General features: G+C 39.9%; 1 protein-coding gene across 1 annotated transcript in view; it reads right to left on the bottom strand.

Annotated features, from left to right (window-relative positions):
* Positions 1-12,541, bottom strand: part of LOC129401604 (probable small intestine urate exporter) — a 35,828-nt gene extending 23,287 nt beyond the window's left edge. The window contains exons 1-2 of the mRNA XM_055124314.1: positions 12,507-12,541; positions 7,432-7,557 (exon numbers count right to left, since the gene is read on the bottom strand). Coding sequence (XP_054980289.1) covers positions 7,432-7,557; positions 12,507-12,531 — 151 coding nt within the window. The 5' untranslated portion in view covers positions 12,532-12,541. The remainder of the gene's footprint in view (positions 1-7,431; positions 7,558-12,506) is intronic.
* Between the last annotated feature and the right edge of the window lie 9,465 nt (positions 12,542-22,006).

The following is a 22,006-nucleotide window of genomic DNA, read 5'->3' on the forward strand; positions in this document are numbered from 1 at the left end:
ACTATGAAATACCACCTCACACCACAGAGATTGGCACACATCCAAAATAACAAAAGCAACTGCTATTGACAAGGATGTAGGGAGAAAGGGACCCTTCTACATTGCTGGTGGGAATGCCGACTGGTTCAACCCTTTTGGAAAACAATATGGAATGGACGCTTCTCAAAAAATTAGAAATTGAGCTCCCATTTGAACCATCAATACCACTGCAGGGAATATATCCCCGAGAAGCAAAAAAGTATAGTCAAAATGACATCTGCACTAACACGTTCATCACAGCACTGCTTACAATAGCCAGAATCTGGAGAAAACCCAAGCACCCGAGAACAGATGACTGGTTAAAGAAACTTTGGTACATCTATACAATGGAATACTATGCAGTTGTTAGAAAAGATCAAGTCATGAACTTTGCATATATGTGGATCAATATGGAAAGCATCATGCTAAATGTTTACTTTTAACTTACTCCTATACTAGTTCCTCCCCATCTGGAGGATTCCTTTTCCTTCTCTTATAGTTCCAAATGAACTCTTCTACTTTTCTACTCTGTATCTGAGCAGCTTTATTCCTCAATCGTTTTGTTCTTGAAAATAAAATATTTTGTTCTTGAAAATAAAAATATAATAAATAAATAAAACCATACAACTAAAAAAAAGAAAAAGAAAAAACAAAGAACCTGGGAAATAAGAATGAATGAATAGACTCACTGGTCCAGCATCATTTGCATCACCAGGAAGCAGAAATAGAGATAAGACAGATAATGCTCAATAGGTGACTGGCCAACATTTGGCCTCCTAGGAAGTAAGTGAATTTAAAAACTACCCTAGAAGCGTCACTTGATTCTCGAAGAATGTGTGGAGTTGGCTTGTGTGAGCATTAGGTACAAGTTTCAAATACAGTGTCCCTGGTTGAACTGATGTAGACATGGAAAAAAGGTAGATTTAGATAACTGGCTGGAAGCCTTCATTGGGTACAGACAGTTATGGAGTTGCTGGAAATGACCCCCAAGTGTCCCACATGGGTAGCCAAGGTGGCTTGAGGTTTTATTTCTAACCAATATAACTAGAAACTAGAAGACAAACCTGGAAGTTGAAGTTGGTTATATGATAAAAGTAGCTCACCTTCATCTGGAAACTACATTCTAGGCATGCACAAAAGTTGATAGCATTCTATGGGAATTCTGTGATTACCCGAGGTTGAATTCAAATAGCCCCATTAGCATGGCCAGTAGCTTAAAAACTGTGAAGAATTGACTGAGCATCCCTGCCTTCAGGGCCAGCTGGGGATCTGATGACCTGGAGGTAAATGCAGTTGATCTAACACCCCTTCCAGTTCTGGAAGTTGACATATGAACTCTAATTTGGTTTAACAGGGGAGCGTGTAGTTGAAAATCCCCCTGCCCCATCCATTAAAATTTGCATTGGTATTTTGGTGTGTATAATAATGATATGTCAGTAGAAAAGTTTGCCACATTTATGTTGCCTTCTTTCAGTCAAGAACAAAGATGCTCCCCCATGTATTGAAGCCTTTCTATGTTGCAAAGTAGAGTTTTAATCTTTACTTCAATAAAGTCCCATTCAACATATTTTTAAAGTTCGTTTTATTGTTTTCATTATTTAGCCCTTTTCTCATTCTTTCTCATCTTCCACTAATTCGGGCTTAGGGGGGTAATGTTACAAAGAATGGGGAAATAATAGCAGTTCATTTTTGCCTTTTGTGGCACTCATTTTGATTTTTTTATTTCCTGCAATTTTATTCATTCGGTTTTCCCAGTGTTAAACAGAGATGGTGAATGGGAGAATTCCTGCTGTATCTGAATTTTCTGAGCTTCACATATTACATATAATATATGCTGCTAGATAACACATGGGTAGGGTGTTTGCCTTGCGCATGACCGACCCGGGTTCGATTCCTCCGTCCCTCTTCAAGAGCCTGGCCAGATACCGAGAGTATCCCACCCGCACGGCTCCCATTGGCATATTCAACATGCCAAAAACAGTAACAACAAGTCTCACAATGGAGACGTTACTGGTGCCCGCTCAAACAAGTCAATAAACAACTGGACGACAGTGCTACAATGCTACAGTGCTTGTTGGTGGGTTTTATATTGCATACACTACCCAATTACTTTATGTATTTATTTATAATAAATAAAGAGAGTCTCTTGCCCACACGTCTGGCTGTCTTCCCAGGTCCTCCTTGGAGGGGATGGGCTCCAGCTTCCCTCCCCACCCTGAGTAGAGCTTCCGGTGGCCGAAGACCTTTAGAACCTAGCCACAGCCACGCTCAAGGCCCCTCTCCACACATTCGAACAAGTCTCACTCATGATGGAACCAGCAGAGGAACCCAGGTGTGTGGGACTCGGGGCTGAGACCTCCATGGCTGCTTGGATCAGGACTGGGCCTCCTCCACCCAGATTTCCCATCTCCCAGTACTAGGAGGTCACACCCAGGGACTACACCCAGCACCGTGTAATACTGTCAATGGCCAGCATCCAGAAACTTAAAAGCCAGCTCCTGGAAGCTGTATCTTATAGCCTACTTCTCCCTCTGGGAGAACCTGGCAACTACTGGGAGTTTCCTGCCCACATGGGAGAGCTGGCAAGGTCCACATGGTGTATTAATATGCCAAAACCAGTAACAAGCTGGGTCTCATTCCTCTGACCCTAAAAGAGCTTCCAGTATGGCATCGTTGGAAGGACTAGTAGAGAGAGCCTTCTAAAATCTCAGAGCTTGGACAAATGGAGATTTTACTGAGACTACTCGAGAAATTTGACCATCACCAAGATGATGATGATGATGATGATGATGAAGATGATGATGATGATTTGCTTATTTATTTGGCAGTCTCTTGCCCCCACGCCTGGCTGGCTGTCTTCACTGGGGCCCCTTGGAATGGGTGGGTTGAGTCTCTGTCCCTGCCCGAGCAGGGCGCCGGCAGCCAAAGACCTCCAGAACCCAGCCACAGCCATGCTCAAGGTCCCTCCCCACACATTCGAACAAGCCTCAAGCATGAAGGAACTGGCAGGGGAACCCAGGTATGTGGGACCCAGGGCTGAGATCTCCAAGCCTGCTCAGATCGGGACTGGGCCTCTTCTGCCCAGATCCCCCATTTTCCAGTAGCTAGGCGGTCACACCCAAAAACTGCCCCGGCGCCGTGTAATCCCATCAATGGCCAACATCCAGAGACTATAAAACCAAGCTCCCTGGAGTGGCATCTTATAGCCTAGTTCTCCCTGAGAACCTGGCAGCTACCGAGAGTTTCCTGGAAGCTCCCCGTGGTGTATTCATATGCCAAAACCAGTAACAATAATGGGTCTCATTCCCCTGACCCCGAAAGAAACTCCAATTTGGCACTTTTGGGAAGGATGAGTAAAGAGAGACTTCTAAAATCTCAGGGCTAGGATGAATAGAGGAGACATTACTGAGACCATTCGAGAAAATTGATGATCAACGGGATGATAATAATGCAGATGATTTACTTATTTGCCTTAGGGACACATCTGGTGGTGTTCAGGGCTTCCTCCTGACTAGCTGCCCAGGGATTGTTCCTGGGAGGACTTGGAGAACCATATAAACAGCAGGGGAATTGAACCTGGGTCAGCCCATGCCAGGTAAGAGCTTTACTCATTGTATAATCTTTTACCCCATTTCATTATTTTTATGAAGTCACATAGGTTTTATCAATTTTAATCCTAGAATCAGACATTTGAGTCACACCTGCTATATTTTCTGCTGTGCCTTCTTGAGAATGTTCCTGAACTACTTTGGCCTCAGTATTTCACCTCTAAAATTGTGCTAACAATAATAAAGTAGATGTCCATGTAAATTATTTATATATTTTTCTTCATAAAGCATATAAGTATTTTCTGTTCTGTTAAAGTCTCACAGAATTTTTTTCTGATGAGACTACTCTATCATAAAGTTTTATTTAGAAGGCATAAATTTTAAAAACTTTCTCTATTTCTTATATGTTTATTGGATGAACACTTTTCCCTTATTTTTATTTTTTCAGCCTATAAATTATGTAATAATAATTATTGTAAGATTTGCTTGGGACCAAAGGCAACCAGCTGATGAGATATTACGGAATCGAAGATCACCCTGCTCCCAGCACAGAAGACAAGACTTATGGCCCATTTGGTGACAGGAAGCCACCAGGCTGCCTTCCATGCTTCCTCACATTGACCCCCTGCAAACAGCAGAAGGCCAAACCAAGTGCACGGGTCCCACTGGTCTCTGTTCCCTTCTCCACCCAAGACAACTTAAAATCCCGCTTAGCCTTTCCCAGGGCAGAGTCTACCCCGGTCTCACCAGGGGTCTGTAGGGTCCACTGGGCCCCAGTAACCTTCTCCTATTGCTTCTCTTTACTTGCTTCTGCCCCTCTGTCTGTGCTGAGGGAGTTTAGCAACCTATTGATTATCATGTCATAGTAGCAGTATAGAAAATATATAGTTGAGTTTTTATCTCCATATTAACATCATTTTAATATGTCTGTTTTTTTCCTTTTGTGCATCACTTATATTTAATCTCTTTTGTGCTGTGAATAGCAGACTAGTTATCAAAGTATCAGACCCTGTAGATACTTCTCATTTCAACTTTGCTTATAATATAACCTTACATTTTTCTTTATTTTTTTCTGTCTCCCCTGGCCTTGTTTTTACTTCATTTTTAAAGCTGTTTGATTTATTACATCCAATATTCCCAAATCAATCCCACCACCAGTGCACCTTCCCACCACCATTATTCCCAATGTTCCCAACCACCCCTCAAGCCTGCCCCTATGGCAAGCCCTGAATAATTTAGTTTATATTGCTTGTTATAATTCACTTAAAATGATCATAAAATATTTGCTTAGAAGAAGATGTGTTTATATTGTGTTATCTCACCATGGAGTCATTAGGCCCTGGAAGAAAAGATTACTAGCATGTTGTTACTGGTTATGGACTTATATTGTTCTCTTCCTCAGTCGTCAGTTTTTTTTTCCACAGACTTTTCCCAAAGTTACAGACTCAGTGAATTGGCTACTTAAAAAGCTGTTTTTCTCCATCAATGTTGTCAAAATGGCAATACTCCCTAAAGCATTATACAGATTCAATGCGATCCCTATAAATATACCCATGACACTCTTCAAAGAAATGGATCAAGCAATCCTAAAATTCATATGGAATAACAAACGTCCAAGGATAGCTAAAACAATTCTTGGGAAAAAGATGATGGGAGGCATCACCATCCCCAACCTCAAACTTTACTACAAAGCAGTAACAATTAAAACAGCATGGTACTGGAACAAAGGCAGAGCCGTAGACCAATGGAACAGGGTGGAATATCCCTACACACAACCCCAAATGTATAACCATCTAATCTTTGATAAGGGAGCAAGAGATGTGAAGTGGAGCAAGGAAAGCCTCTTTAACAAATGGTGCTGGCACAACTGGACAACCACATGCAAAAAAATGGGTTTAGACCTTGACCTGACACCATGCACAAAAGTCAGATCAAAATGGATTAAACACCTCAACATTAGACCACAAACCATAAGGTACATTGAAGACAAGGTCGGCGAAACCCTCCACGATATTGAAGATAAAGGTATCTTCAAAGGTGACACAGAACTAAGCAATCTAGTAAAAACAGAGATCAACCAATGGGACTACATTAAACTAAAAAGCTTCTGCACCGCAAGAGATACAGTGACCAGAATCCAAAGACTATCCACAGAATGGGAAAGGATATTTACACAATACCCATCAGATAAGGGGTTGATAGCAATGATATATAAAGCACTGGTTGAACTCTACAAGAAGAAAACATCCAACCCCATCAAAAAATGGGGCGAAGAAATGAACAGAAACTTTACCAAGGAAGAAATACGAATGGCCAAAAGGCACATGAAAAAGTGCTCTGCATCACTAATCATCAGAGAGATGCAGATCAAAACAACCATGAGATACCACCTCACACCACAGAGACTAGCACACATCCAAAAGAACAAAAGCAACCGCTGTTGGAGAGGATGTGGGGAGAAAGGGACCCTTCTTCACTGCTGGTGGGAATGCCGACTGGTTCAGCCCTTCTGGAAAACAATTTGGACGACTCTCAAAAAATTAGATATTGAATTCCCATTTGACCCAGCAATACCACTGCTGGGAATATATCCCAGAGAGGCAAAAAAGTACAATCGAAAAAACATCTGCACATGTATGTTCATCGCAGCACTGTTTACAATAGCCAGAATCTGGAAAAAACCCGAATGTCCCAGAATGGATGACTGGTTGAGCAAACTTTGGTACATCTATACAATGGAATACTATGCAGCTGTTAGAAAAAAGGAGGTCAAGAATTTTGTAGTTAAGTGGATGGGCATGAAAAGTTTCATGCTGAGTGAAATGAGTCAGAAAGAGAGAGACAGACATAGAAAGATTGCACTCATCTATGGTATATAGAATAACAGAGTGGGAGACTAACCCCCAAGAATTGTAGAAATAAGTACCAGGAGGTTGACTCCATGGCTTCGAGGCTGGCCTCACGTTCCGGGGAAAGGTCAACTCAGAGAAGCGATCACCAACTACATTGTAGTCGAAGGCCATGTGGGGGAAGGGAGTTGCAGGCTGAATGAGGGCTAGAGACTGAACACAGCGGCCACTCAACACCTTTATTGCAAACCACAACAGCTAATTAGAGAGAGAGAACAGAAGGGAATGCCTTGCCACAGTGGCAGGGTGGGGTGGGGGGGAGATGGGATTGGGGAGGGTGGGAGGGACGCTGGGTTTACGGGTGGTGGAGAATGGGCACTGGTGAAGGGATGGGTTCCCGAACTTTGTATGAGGGAAGTATAAGCACAAATAGTGTATAAATCTGTAACTGTACCCTCACGGTGATTCTCTAATTAAAAATAAATAAATTAAAATAAATAAATAAATAAATAAAAAGAGCAAGCACTAAGCATCCCTGGTGTAGCATTATAAATAAATAAATAAATAATTACACACAAAATAAATTTTACTCTTAAAAAAAAAAAAAGCTGTTTTTCTCCTGACATATTCTAGAGAAGCAAGAAGTTTCAACATAGATGAGCAGGAGGAATAAAGGTGATGTCTATGATATGGTACAAAAGAAAAGCCCATTCTCCCTAAACCAGTCTTGACCAGACAATGAGCAGAGAGATGTTATGATATTCCTCCTCAACTCAGAAAAGCCAGGATTGGTTTCTATGTTTTGCACTTAGCATCCGCTCTGTTTTTTTTCCTCCTCTCTTGTATGACATCAAGATTTCTAGCAAAAAAAATGAAATAATTATCAGTAAAAATTACTTCCAACTATGCACATGTCTTAAAAATTAGTAGCAGCAAGAAGACTCTGTGTATTACTAAAATAGAGGTCAGGGTGGCAATGCTACCATACTTTTTTCAAATGCATGGCAAGATTTTACCTCTTCTGGAGGTTTGTACTTGATCCATGTTGAAGTTCCCATCATTGGAAATATGTCCCACTGTTTCCTTAACTTCTGCTCTAGCAGACATTTGGTTTCTCTTCTCCAGGAACTGATGTTTACCTCCTGAAATAAATAAGACTACATCGAACACAAAGAGACAGATAAAATAGACCATATGTGACGCTGTCCCAACTCTGAGAATTGGGAGGAACTATTTGGTAGGAAAGGTAAGTGATAGGAAGGACCCTACACTAGCCAATCATGTGGTCTGCGGCTTAGTCACTACTTCTCTAAAATCATGGATTTGGCTGGGTTGCCTTGTCTTTCCCTCTACATGTTCCCATGGCTCTAACTGATACCAGTATCAAAAGGATGGCAAAACACGTCAACCGTCCTTGAAATTTTATCTGTAAGGTTCCAGTGAATTAAAATATCACTGTATCACTGTGATCCTGTTGTTCATCGATTTTCTTGAGCAGGCACCAGTAATGTCTCAATTGTGAGACTTGTTGCTACTGTTTTTGGCATACCGAATATGCCATGGGGAGCTTGCCAGGCTCTGCCTTGCAGGCGGGATACTCTCGGTAGCTTGCCGGGCTCTCTGAGAGGGATGAAGGAATCGAAGCCGGGTCGGCCACATGCATGGCAAACGCCTTACCCATGGTGCTATTGGTCCAGCCCATATATATATACACACACACGTAAATATTCAGATATGATTGACTTATTAGTTTTGGGTGTAAAACAGTATTTATCTATATTACACAATGATATAAAAAACTAAGTTAATATTCACTGTCATAAAACTTATTTTACTCAGTAACTTTCAAGCATATATATACAGTATTACAAACTATAATCAAAATATAGAACATAACATCCCTAGGATTAATTTTATAATTGGAAGTTTGTACTTTTTGACCCCCTTCACCCTTTATTTTTCATCTTCTATCTTGCACTGGCAACCACCATTTTTTCTGTACCTATGACCTTGCTTCTCTCTCTCTCTCTCTCTTTTTTTTTCAGGGGTTTAAGGGGAGGCATTTGGGCTGCACTGAGGAGTGCTCGGGTCTTATCCTGACTGTGCACTCAGAAATCACTCCTGGTGGGCTCAGGAGACCATACGGGGTGATGGGGATAGAAAGTGGGTTGGCTGCGTGCAAGGCAAATGCCCTACCTGGAATATATTATCCTTCCAGCCCTTGAGCTATCCTCTCTTCTCCTCTCCCCACCCTCCCCTCTTGTCTTTTCTTTTCTTTTCTTTTTCTTTTTTGTTTTGGTCCCTAAATAATTCACAGGAGACCTAGGGGTGCACTGGTGGTTCTCTGTGACTGGGCTGCTGGTTCATCGTTTGGGCCCCAGGACAGTCTGCTGCTCGGGCCTCGTGCTGCTCACACACTTTCCTCATGAGGTTTACTTCAGTCTTCTGAGAATAACTACAGGTCACATTCTGCAAATGCTTGACTCCAGCTCAGATAAACACAATATGACAACAAAGCAATTGCCGCAACGTAAAGTTATAATTTTCTGTGACTGTCATGCTAGTCTATAAACTTACATGGAAATTTTATGGACTAGACTACTTGGAAAAAATATACTTCAAACATATAAATTCACTGGATAAGATATAGAAAACCTCTTTATTTTTTATTATTTAAAAATTTGCTGAAGTAATAGTAGTTTAAACATTAAATGGATTTCAGTTACAGTTATATGTGGTAAAATGCCATTTGTAATCTGTTCAACACTGAATCTAATTGGAAGCTTTCTTTCAAATGCATAGCTTTAAAGAGAGTGTGTAATTTGATGTAATGATAAAATTCATGCAGTGAAAATTCATATTTCATGAAAAGCTAGGTGTGAGCTAACTAACTCTGCAGTGACTCTGGGACCAGGCTAAGGAGGAGACATTCACTTCAGTGATGCAGTGACGTGGGACTCAGTCTCAGTGAAGGATGAGGCCTAGGCTCATGCTAGGAAGGAGATTACAATGGATATCCTAAAACAGAGCTAGAGGGGTAGGAAGAGAATCAAAACTTGTTTAAAGAGACCCTCACTCCAGCAGTGAGAGAGTAACAGCTCTCATCCAGAGGCCAGAGGTAGCACAGGGATTAAGGCACTGCCTTGCATGTGATTGACCCCAATTCAATCCTAGCACCACGAATAAGGCCCCAAACACAGAGCTATGAGCAAAACCCCAATCACAGAGCCAGTGGAAACCTTGAGTACCACCCTGGTGTGCCCCCGAAACAAAAACAAAACAAAAAGAACCTCTTCACATTTTCCTGAGATCTGTTTAAAAGTAAGAGATTCTGGCTGGAGCAACAGTCCAGCAGGTAGGTTACTTGCCTTACACACAGCATCAATTCCCAGTGTCCCACATGGGCCCTGAGCATCACCAGGAAGGAACTCTGAGAGCAGAGCCAGGGATAAGCCTTGAGCACAGCCAGGTGTGATGACCCCCAAAATAGAAAGGAAGAGGGAAAGAGGGATGGAGGGAAGGAGGTATATGGAAGGAAGGAAGGAAGGAAGGAAGGAAGGAAGGAAGGAAGGAAGGAAGGAAGGAAGGAAGGAAGGAAGGAAGGAAGGAAGGAAGGAAGGAAGGAAGGAAGGAAGGAAGGAAGAAAGGAAGGAAGGGAGAGAGGGAGGAAGCGAGGGAGTAAGGAAAGAAAAGTTTCATTACCTTAAACATGTCATTAAAGATGCAGCATTAAAAAGGGGCAAAAAAAATTTGTTAATAATCATATTCCATAATTAGAGAGAATGTAATTACAACAGAAAATAAGATAAGGAAGTAAATATCTTTAACTTTTTCTATTTAAAATATAGAAAAATGGTTACCTATCAGAACTATCTATTTAAAGATAATAAGCATTAAAAATACACGATTTCTTAGTTACTATGGAATACATAAGAATTAGCAAGATCTTATTGTTTTTTATCCATATTATTTCATAAATATATGAAACATTTTTATTACAAGGTTTAGGCAAAAGTAGAAGTGAGGAATTTTTTTGTGAGAGTCAAACTTCATTCTTCCTTTCAATAGGAAGGTTGCCTCACTGTTCAGATTTACCAGAAAATCATATATACAAGCACACAATGAATTATGTTCCTAAATGCTTTGTGTAGCAATGTATATAGAGAAAAGTAAATATTCAGGAGCAACTAATAATCACTAATATTCAAATAAAGTACAGGCATTTCTTAAATGTGAGAGTCATAAAAAATACCAATTTCATAAAAGTGCCTGCTGAAGCAAATCGATGAAGAACAGGATGACAGTGCAGTGCTATTGAGCATTGAGTTTTTTGAGCACCTACAAAGATAAATATAATCTATGAATCTTAAGTAGTGGGCATCTAACACAATTCCAATATTTGGGTGACGTTTACACTTAAAAGTATACTTTAAGGTTGCTGGTTCAGGCTGAAGCGATAGAATAGGAGGTAAGATGTTTGTCTTCCTCACATTTGGCCATTGCCACTACAAACCCCTCACACAACATATGGTCCCTTGAAAACAATTAGGCATCCTGCTAAGCAGAGCAGAAATAGCCCTTGAGGACAGCCAGGTTGAGCAATAAATAATAAAATTGTTGTAAAATCGTTTGTCTGGGATGTTTAGATAGTTTAGATTTATCCTTGCAATCATCCTTTTGGGTGACTTTGTTCTCTAAACTTTTATTCCATAGAGTTTGGGAAAGCTGTGTTTTCTAGGAAAAGGTGATTTTTTTGCCCCTTTATTTTCAGAATTATCTCAGGAAGATGAAATTTCCTTCCTCACCCCAACAATATTCATCCCCAAAGAGAAAAGTAAGGGATTTTTTTCTAGCTGTGAGAAAACCCATTCCCATCTCAAAAGCAGAATACTAAGGGGGAAACAAGACTTACGTGAAGAAGGTGGAAAACAGGGTCTTCTTTCTTTACAGATAAACTATTCCAGCCTTTCAAATTTTTCTTTTTTCCAGAAAGTAAATGATAATACTTAACTTAGGTGTCACAAAGTAGATGTTATTTTAATGGATCAGTAGTTTAATGTTCAACTTTTTGTTGGCACACTCCAGAGAAATTTAAGTTTTTATAAAGAAGAGTAAAGACAATAGGAAATGGTGGCTATGAGCTCTAGGTTCTCATTATTACAGGTGGTGATTGAAACAGAACATTTGCTTTATTCATTTGACTTTTTATAATTCCAATATTATAGATTTCCCAATGTCAATATCTCATAGGTTTCTTGAAAAAATATTCCTAACTAGAAGATACTTCGGGAAAGTCATACCATATTGGAGTACATCTTATGAACGTATTATCTCATCAGACAGTTCATCTGGGACCTGAGTTTACAAGTCTCCTTCCATTGTTTCTAGTACAGGGAATCTTGAAACCTGGCTCCTTTTATAATTAAAAGGTAATTACTAAAATGAGAGCTCCCCCAACTCACTACTATCTACACATAGTAGTCCTCCCTCAAATATAAAAAATATTTTCCAATAATCCCACAGAGACCTAAAACTGCAAATACAGCACCAAACAAAGAATATATATGCATTTGTGCTATACATACATGACTGATAAAATTTAGTTTATAAATTAACACAATAAAATAATATAATAATCATATTTATATACTATATTAAGAGTTATGTCATTGGTGGAGGAGAATGGGCACTGGTGGAGGGATGGGTAAACGATCACCATATGACCAAAATGCAAACATAAAAGTTCATAAGTTTGTAACTGTACCTCATGGTGATTCACTAATAAAAAACTTTAAATAGTTATGTGACTTATTTCTAAACATATTTTTCTGAATATTTCCAGAATTATACCATTGACCACATTGAAACTTCTGAGAGTGAAATTGTGGAAAACGAGGAGTACAATATTTATTCTTCTTTCACAAGAGCTGTGGTATTGTCACAATGATGAAATTATTGTACTTTGTTCATTTACACTAGTGTAGCTTCACGAACAACAGAACCAAAAAGTATGTCAGTATTGCCCAAGACTCTGATGGGTTCGTGGTTTTACCAGGTATACAAAGTATCTAAGGTAGATCTGCTTCTATACCTGCATTCTTGGCAGTCCTGGGCATATTAACTCCTTTCTTGGGTAATTCTTGGGAAACCTTTATCATTTCATCAAAAACTCCTTTTAGGACCAGAAAGATAGTACAGTGGGTAAGGTGCTTGCCTTGTACTTTGTCAGCCTGGATTCAATCTTCAGCACCACTATGCCTCATCAGTAATGATTCCTGAGCACAGGCAGGATAAGCCTTGATCACCATTGAGTATGGCCTTAAATACAAATAGAAACTCCTCTTATTTTTTTAATTTTATTTATTTTTACTTTTTAATGAATCACCATCAGGTAAAGTTACAGACTTACAAACTTTCGTGCTTACATTTCAGTCATACGATGATCGAGTACCCGCCCCTCCATCAGTGCCCATTCTCCACCACCAATAATCTCAGTATCCCTCCAACCACTCCCACCCCGTCCCCCCCCCACCTCTGTGGCAGGGAATTCCCTTTTGCTTTTCTTTTCACTTTTAACTTTTTCTTTTAACTTAGTCCTGTACTAGTTCCTCCCCATCTGGAGGATTCTTTTTCCTTCTCTTCTACTTCCTAATAAACGTTTCTACTTTCCAACTCTGAATCTGAGCAGCTTTATTACTTAATATTTTTGTTCTTGAAAATAAAAATACAAATAAATAAATAAAACTGTACAAGTAAAAAGAAAAAGAAAAAGAAAAAAAATATTGAAGAACCTGGGAACTAAGAGTGAATGAACAGACTCACTGGTCCAGCTTCATTTGCATCAGTAGGAAGCAGAAATAGAGATAAGACAGATAATGCTCAATAGGTGTCTGGCCGACATTTCCCCTCCTAGGAAGTAAGTGAATTTAAAAACTGCCTTAGAAGCGTCACTTGATTCTCAAAGAATGTGTGGAGTTGGCTTGTGTGAGCATTAGGTACAAGTTTTAAATACAGTGTCCCTGGATGAACTCGTAGACATAGAAAAAAAAGTAGATTTAGATAACTGGCTGGAAGGCTTCATTGGGTACGGACAGTAATAGAGTTGCTGGAAATGGCCCCCAAGTATCCCACAGGGGCAGCCAAGGTGGCTTGAGGTTTTATTTCTAGCCAACATAACTAGAAACTAGAAGACAAACCTGGAAGTTGAAGTTGGTTATATGATAAAAGTAGCTCACCTTCACCTGGAAACTATGTTCTAGGCATGCACAAAAGTTGACAGCATTCTATGGGAATTCTATGATTATTACCCGAGGTTGAATTCAAACAGACCCATTAGCATGACCAGTAGCTTAACAAGAGTGAAGAATTGACTGAGCATCCCTGCCTTCAGGGCCAGCTGGGGGTCTGATGACCTGGGAGTAAATGCAGTTGATCTAACACCCTTCCAGTTCCAGAAATTGACACATAAACTCCAATTTGGTTTAACTAGGGGAGCATGTTGTTGAGAGTCCCCCTGCCCCATCCATTAAAATTTGCATTGGTATATTGATGTGTACAATAATGATATATCAGTAGAAAAGTTTGCCACATTTATATTGCCTTCTTTCAGTCAAGAACAAAGATGCCTCCCCATGTATTCAAGTCTTTTTCTGTTGCAAAGTAGAGTTTTTAATCTTTAATTCAATTAAGTCCTATTCAATGTATTTTTAAAGTTCATTTTATGGTTTTCATTATTTAGCCTTTTTCTTATTCTTTCTCATCTTTCCACTAATTTGGGCTTAAGCAGAGAAAGTTACAAATACCGGGGAATTAATAGCAGTTCATTTTTGCCTTTTGCGGCACTCATTTTGATTTCTTTATTTCCTGTGATTTTATTCATTAAGTTTTCCCAGTGTTAAACAGGGATGGTGAGTGGGAGAATTCCTATTGTATCTGAATTTTCTGAGTTGTCTGAGCTTCACATATAACATATAAGGTATGCTGCTTGATAGCACACAGTTAGGCCTTGCACATGACTGACCCAGGTTTGATTCCTTCATCCCTCTTCGAGAGCCAGGCAAGCTACCGAGAGTACCGTGCATGGCAGAGCCTAGCAAGCTCCCGTTGGCATATTCAACATGCCAAAAACAGCAACAATAAGTCTCACAATGGAGACCTAACTGGTGCCCGCTGGACAAGTCAATGAACAAATGGACGATAGTGCTGCAATGATACAGTGCTTGTTGTTGGTGGGTTTTATATTGTTATGCTACCCAATTACTTACTGCATTAATTTATTTGGCAGTCTCTTGCCCCCACGCCTGGCTGTCTTCACTGGGGCCCCTCGGAGGGGGTGGGTTGAGTCTCCCTCCCCGCCCCAATCAGAGCACTGGCAGCCAAAGACCTCCAGAACTCAACCATAGCCATGCTCAAGGCCAGTCTCCACACATTCGGATGAGTCTCCGTCATGAAGGAACTGGCAGAGGAACCCAGGTATGTGGGCCTCAGGGATGAGATCTCCAAGCCTGCTCAGATTGGGACTGGGCCTCTTCCACGCATATCCCCCATTTTCCAGTAGCGAGGTGGTCACACCCAAAAACTGTCCCAATGCCATGTAATCCCATAAGTGGCCAACATCCAGAGACTATAAAACCAAGCTCCTGGAAGGGCCAACATCTTATAGCATATTTCTCCCTCTCGGAAAACCTGGCAAGCTACCGAGAGGATCCTACCCGCATGGGAGAGCCTGGGAAGCTCCCCATGACGTACTCATACTAAAACCAGTAACAATGATGGGTCTTATTCTCCTGACCCTGAAAGAGCCTCCAATGTGGCACCTTTGGGAAGGACGAGTAAAGAGAGGCTGCTAAATCTCAGGGCTAGGATGAATGGAGACATTATGAGACCGCTGGAGAAAATTGATGGTCAACGGGATGATGATGATGATGATGATGATGATTGAATGATTGTTTGATTAGCCTTAGGGACACATCTGGTAGTAAGTCAGGGCTTACTCCTAACTCTCTGCCCAGGAATTGCTTCTGGCAAGTCTTGGGGGACCATATAGGCAACAGGGAATTGAACCTGGGTCAGCCCAGGCCAGGTAAGAGCTTTACTCATTGTACAATCTTTTACCCCATTTTATTATTTTTATGAGTTTACATAGGTTTTATCAAGTGCATTTTAATTCTAGAACTAGACACTTGAATCACACCTGCTGTATTTTCTGCTGTGCCTTCTTGGGAATGTTCCTGAACAATTTTGGCCTCACTGTTTAACCTGTAAAATTGTGCTAATAATACTAAAGTAGATGCCCATGTAAATTATTTGTATATTTTTTCTTCATGAAGCATATATGCATTTTCTGTTCTAAAAAAGTCTCACAGAATTTTTTCTGGTGAGACTACTGTATCATAAATTTTTATTTTAGAAGGCATAACTTTTAAAAACTTTCTCTATTTCTTATATCTTTATTGGATAAACATTTTCCCTTATTTTTCTTTTTTCAGTCTATAAACTATATAATAATAATTATTGGAAGGTTTTTTTGGGACCAAAGGCAACCAGCTGATGAGATATTACGGAATCGAAGATCACCCTGCTCCCAGCGAGAAGACAAGACTTATGGCCCATTTGGCTACAGGAAGCCACCAGGATTCATTCCATGCTTCCTTATATTGACCCCCTTCAAATAGCAGAAGGCCAAACCAGGAGCACCAGTCCCACTGGTCTCTGTTCCCTTTTCTCACCCAAGACAACTTAAAATCCTGCTTAGTCTTTCCCAAGGCACAGCTCTAACTGAGCCTCACCAGGGGTTTCTAGGGTCCACCGCAGCCCAGTGAACTTCTCCTATTTCTTCTCTTTACTTGTTTTTGTCCCTCTGTCTGTGCTGAGTGAGTTTAGCAACCTATTAATTATCATGTAATAGTAGCTGTATAGAAAATATATAGTTGAGTTTTTATCTCCATATTAACATAATTTTAATGCTGTCTGTTTTTTCCTTTTGTGCATCACTTATATTTAATCTCTTTTGTGCTGTGAATAGCATATTAGTTATCAAAGTATCTGACCTCGTATATAGTTATCATTTCAACTTTGCTTGTAATATAACCTTACATTTTTCTTTATATTTTTCTGTCTCCCCTGGCCTTGTTTTTACTTCATTTTTAAAGCTGTTTGATTTATTACATCCAATATTTCAAAATCAATCCCACCACCAGTGCACCTTCCCACCACCATTATTCCCAATGTTCCCAACCACCCCTCAAGCCTGCCCCTATGGCAAGTCCTGAGTAATTTAGTTTGTATTGCTCGTTATAATTCACTAAAAATTATCATAAAATATTTGCCTAGAAGAAGATGTATTCATATTTTGTTATCTCACATGGAGTCATTAAGCTCTGGTAGAAAAGATTACTAGCATGTTGTTACAACAACAAGTTGTTACTGGTTATGGACTTATATTGTTCTATACCTCAGTTGTCAGTTTTATTTTTCCACAGACTTTTCCCAAAGTTATAGGCTCAGAGAATTGGCTACATATGAAGCTGATTTTCTCCTGGCATGTTCTAGAGAAGCAGGAAGTTGCAACATAGATGAGCAGAGGGAATAAAGGTGACGTCTATGATATAGCGCAAAAGAAGAGCCCATTCTCCCTAAACCAGTCTTGACCAGACAATGAGCAGAGAGATGTTATGATATTCCTCCTCAACTCAGAAAAGCCAGGATTGGTTTCTATGTTTTGCACTTAGCATCCGCTCTGTTTTTTTTCCTCCTCTCTTCTATGACATCAACATTTCTAGCAAAAAATAAGAGAAATAATTATCAGTAAAAATTATTTCCAACTATTCACATGTCTTAAAAATTAGTAGTAGCAAGAAGACTCTGTGTATTATTAAAATCGAGGTCAGGGTGACAATGCTAACATTTTTTTAAAATCCATGACAAGATTTTACCTCTTCTGGAGGTACTTGATCCATGTTGAAGTTTCCATCATTGGAAATATGTCCCACTGTTTCCTTAACTTCTCTTCTAGTAGACATTTGGTTGCTCTTTTCCAGGAACTGATGTTTAACTCCTGAAATAAATAAGACTACATCAAACACAAAGAGATGGATAAAATATACCATATGTGATGCTGTCCCAACTCTGAGAATTGGAGGAACTCTTTGGTAGGAAAGGTTTTAGACCCTATCACTAGCCAATCATGTGGTCTGCAACTTATCGCTACTTCTCTAAAATCATGGATTTGACTGGATTGCCTTGTTTTTCCCTCTTCATGTTCCCATGGCTCTACCTGATATCAGCATTAAAAGGTTGGTAGAACATGGCAATCATCCTTCCTTGAAATTTTATCTGTATGGTTCCAGTGGATTAAACTACTTGAAAAAAATATTTCAATCATATAAATTTACTGAATAAAATAGCAAAAACCTCCTTATTTTGATTATTTAAAAATTTGCTGAAGTAGCAGTAGTTTATAACATTACATAGTTTTCAGTTACAGTTATATGTGGTAAAATACCATTTGTATATCTGCTCAACACTGAATCTAATTGTAAGCTTTCTTTCAAATGCATAGCTTTGAAGAGAGTGTGTAATTTGATGTAATGATAAAATTCATGCAGTGAAAATTCACATTTCATGAAAAGCTGAGTGTGAGCTAACTAACTCGGCAGTGATTCTGGGACCAGGCTAAGGAGGAGACATTCACTTCAGTGATGCAGTGACATAGGACTCAGTCGCAGTGAAGGATGAGGCCTAGGCTCATGCTAGGAAGGAGATTACAATGGATATCCTAAAACAGAGCTAGAGGGGTAGGAAGAGAATCAAAACTTTCCCAAAGAGACCCTCACTACAGCAGGGAGGGAGTGACAACTCTCATCCAGAGGCCAGAGGTAGTACAGAGATTAAGGCACTGCCTTGCATGTGATTGACCCCAATTCAATCCTAGCACCACGAATAAGGCCCCTAACACACAGCTATGAGAAGAATCCCAATCACACAGCCAGTAGAAACCTTGAGTACCACCCTGGTGTGCCCCCCAAACAAAAACAAAACACAAAGAATCTCTTCTCTACATTTTCCTGAGATGTTTAAAAAGTAAGAGATTCCGGGCTGGAGCAACAGTCCAGCAGGTAGGTTACTTGCCTTACACACAGGATCAATTCCCAGTGTCCCACATGTGCCCTGAGCATCACCAGGAAGGAACTCTGAGAGCAGAGCCAGGGATAAGCCTTGAGCACAGCCAGCTGTGATGCCCCCCAAAATAGAAAGGAAGAGGGAGGGAGAGAGGGAGGGAGGGAGGGAGAGAGGGAGGGAGGGAGGTATATGGAAGGAAGGAAGGAAGGAAGGAAGGAAGGAAGGAAGGAAGGAAGGAAGGAAGGAAGGAAGGAAGGAAGGAAGGAAGGAAGGAAGGAAGGAAGGAAGGAAGGAGGAAAAAAGTTTTATTTCCATAAACATGTCATTAAAGATACAACATTAAAAGGGGGCATAAAGTTTGTTAATAAGCAAATTCTATAATTTTAGAAAATGTAATTACAACAGAAAATAAGATAAGAGATAAGAGAGCAGATATCTTTAACTTTTTCTATTTAAAATATAGAAAAATAGGTAGCTATCAGAACTATATATTTAAAGATAACAAGCATAAGAAAATGCACTATTTCTTAGTACTAATGAATGCATGAGATTTAGCAAGATCTTATTGTTTTCTATCCATATTATTTCATAAATATATGAAACTTCTTTTCACAAGGTTTAGGCAAAAGTAGAAGTGAAAAATTTTTATTTGTGAGAGTCAAACTTCATTCTTTTTCGCAATAGGAAGGTTGCCTCACTGTTCAGATTTACCAGAATATCATATATACAAGCACACAACGAATTTTGTTCCTAAATGCTTTGTCTAGCAATATATACATAAGTTAATAATCAGGAGTAACTAACGATCATTAGTATCCAAATAAGGTGTAGTTATTTCTTAAATGTGTCAGAATCATAAAAATACTAAGTTCATAAAAGTTATTAATTCAAATGTCATTAGTTCTATGTAGAGAATAAAAATAAGAGATAACTTGCAGACACTGATACTCATAGCAGTGTATCATAAATCTTTCCTTCACCGTCATGATTGTCTATTTCCTTTGCATTAACATATAGCTTCCTTCTCTACTATTTATTACTTCACTGTAGAATGAGATTCTTCCTTCAATGCCGTGCAGACTATTAAGTGCCCAAATGTTCAATCTAGTCTCAGCACTGAACATTTACTCCATAAAAAGAAGATACTTGTGGATCTTATTTTAGTTCCAAATAAATCATTTGTGCCCCCAAACTCACCACCAAACTCCTAATATTTAACACTTCCCCAAACTCTAAGAATTTTTTTACTTTATATAATTTTATTGGAAATGACAATTGTGTAGAGAAATTTGATCCTTTAGCCCTGATGAAATATTTCTCTGGCATAATTCACCATCTCTCTCTCTCTCTCTCTCTATATATATATATGTATATATATATATATATATTTTAATTTTATTGATTCACCATGAGATAGTTACAAACTTTCATGTTTGGGTGATAATCACACAATGATCAAACACACATCCCTCCACCAGTGCACATTCCCCACCTCCAATATCCCCGTGTACCCCCCCTTCCCGCTCTCCCGCTGCCTCCATGGCAGACAATATTCTCCATACTCTCTCTCTACTTTTGGGCATAATGGCTTGCAACACAGACACTGACAGGTCATCATGTTTGGTCCATTATCTACTTTCAACACACATCTCCCATCCCGACTGATTCCTCCAGCCATCATTTTCTTAGTGATCCTTTCTCTATTCCATCTGCCTTCTCCTTTCCACTCATGAAGCAGGCTTCCAGATACGGGGCAATCCTCCTGGTCCTTGTATCTACTGTTCTTGGATGTCAGCCTCATGTGATATTATTCTATACTCCACAAATTGAGTGCAGTCCTTCTATGTCTGTCCATCTTTTCTGACTCATTGCACTTAGCGTGATACTCTCTATGTCTATCAATTTATAAGCAAATTTCATGACTTTATCTCTCCTAACAGCTGTATAATATTACATTGTGTAGATGTACCAAAGTTTCTTTAACCACTCATCTGTTCTCGGGCACTTGGGTTGTTTCCAGGCTTTGGCTATTGTGAACAGTGCTGCAGTGAACATATAGGTACAGATGTCATTTCTACTGTGCTTTTTTGCATCCTCGGGATATATTCCCAGAAGTGGTATTGCGAGGTCATATGGAATCTCAATTTCTAGTTTTTGAAAAAGTGTCCATATTGTTTTCCAGAAAGGCTGAACCAATTGACATTCCCACCAACAGTGAAGCAGAGTCTCTTTTTCCCCATATCCACGCCAGCACTGGTTGCTTTTGTTCTTTTGAATGTGTGCCAGTCTCTGCGCTGTGAGATAATATTTCATTGTTGTTTTGATTTGATCTCCCTGATGACTAGTGATGTGGAGCACTTTTTCACGTGCCTTTGGCCATTAGTGTTTCTTTTTTGAGGAAACTTCTGTTCATTTTTTCTCCCCATTTTTTGATGGGGTTTGTAAAAAACCTAAGGCTCCCACCAAGGACTGGATCAGAACAGCTGGTTGAAGGAAGAATGAGTACCCAGCTGGTTGCTGATTTGTTACTCTTTACTAAATCTTTAAACTTTCATCTCCCACACTCCCAGCTCCTTTCTCTAGTCTCTCCTTCCCCATGTCTCTCTCTCAGAACCCCTTTTTGCTCATGGTGCAATACATTGACGTCACCAAAGGCACCAAAAGATCTTACAGGAAGAACATTGAGGCAACATTATTCTCTTGTATCTGCAGGCCAGTAATCTAGGCCTCCGGAAAGAAGGTACAAAACCAAAACCGAAGCCTTCCTTGGGCTGGAAAGCACTGGGATTTACATACCAAAGACTGGGCTGGGCTGCCACATGAAATCTACATTGTCAATTACAAACTCGACAGCACCTGAAATCTACATCCCAAAGACTAGGCTGGGCCAGAGCCTGGAATCTACAATGTAACAATTCAAGCTTAAAAAGTTCAATAACAATAGCAGAACACCTATTCTCTAGGACAGATACTCTTTCAGCAGGACCCATCAATGATGAAATCCCATGGTTGTGTTTCTCCTCTCCTTGTCCAACAAACATATAAGCATTCATAATATTAATCGTTTTGTATGGGCATAGCAAGAGATGCATTAAACTTTTAGAATTACTCTCCTGGGGTCATCTCAATCTCAGACTACAGTGCCCAGGCCAGATTAGTCTTTCCTATCCCTAGCAGGGTCCTAGTCTCGTCATTACTTTAAGATCATGACAGCACTTGTCCATGATCAGACTCTTAACTTATAGTTAAGAATGAGGCACTTTGGCCAGGCCCATCTCGATGCCAGGGTAGCACATAACTTACCGCTTGCCCTGGGTCCGTCTCGTCCCCCGTTGGGACCCTGCCTTTTAGAGGGCTAGGAACTGAGGGCAACCAAGGCTACAGTCAAGAAAGCAGATGCCCGGGAATTAATAATATTCAAAGCCAATAAAATCCCAATTGAAAAGGCATATTAATAAATGTCTTTCTTTG

The sequence above is a fragment of the Sorex araneus genome, chromosome 2 (assembly GCF_027595985.1).
Source record: "Sorex araneus isolate mSorAra2 chromosome 2, mSorAra2.pri, whole genome shotgun sequence".
Lineage (NCBI taxonomy): Eukaryota > Metazoa > Chordata > Mammalia > Eulipotyphla > Soricidae > Sorex > Sorex araneus.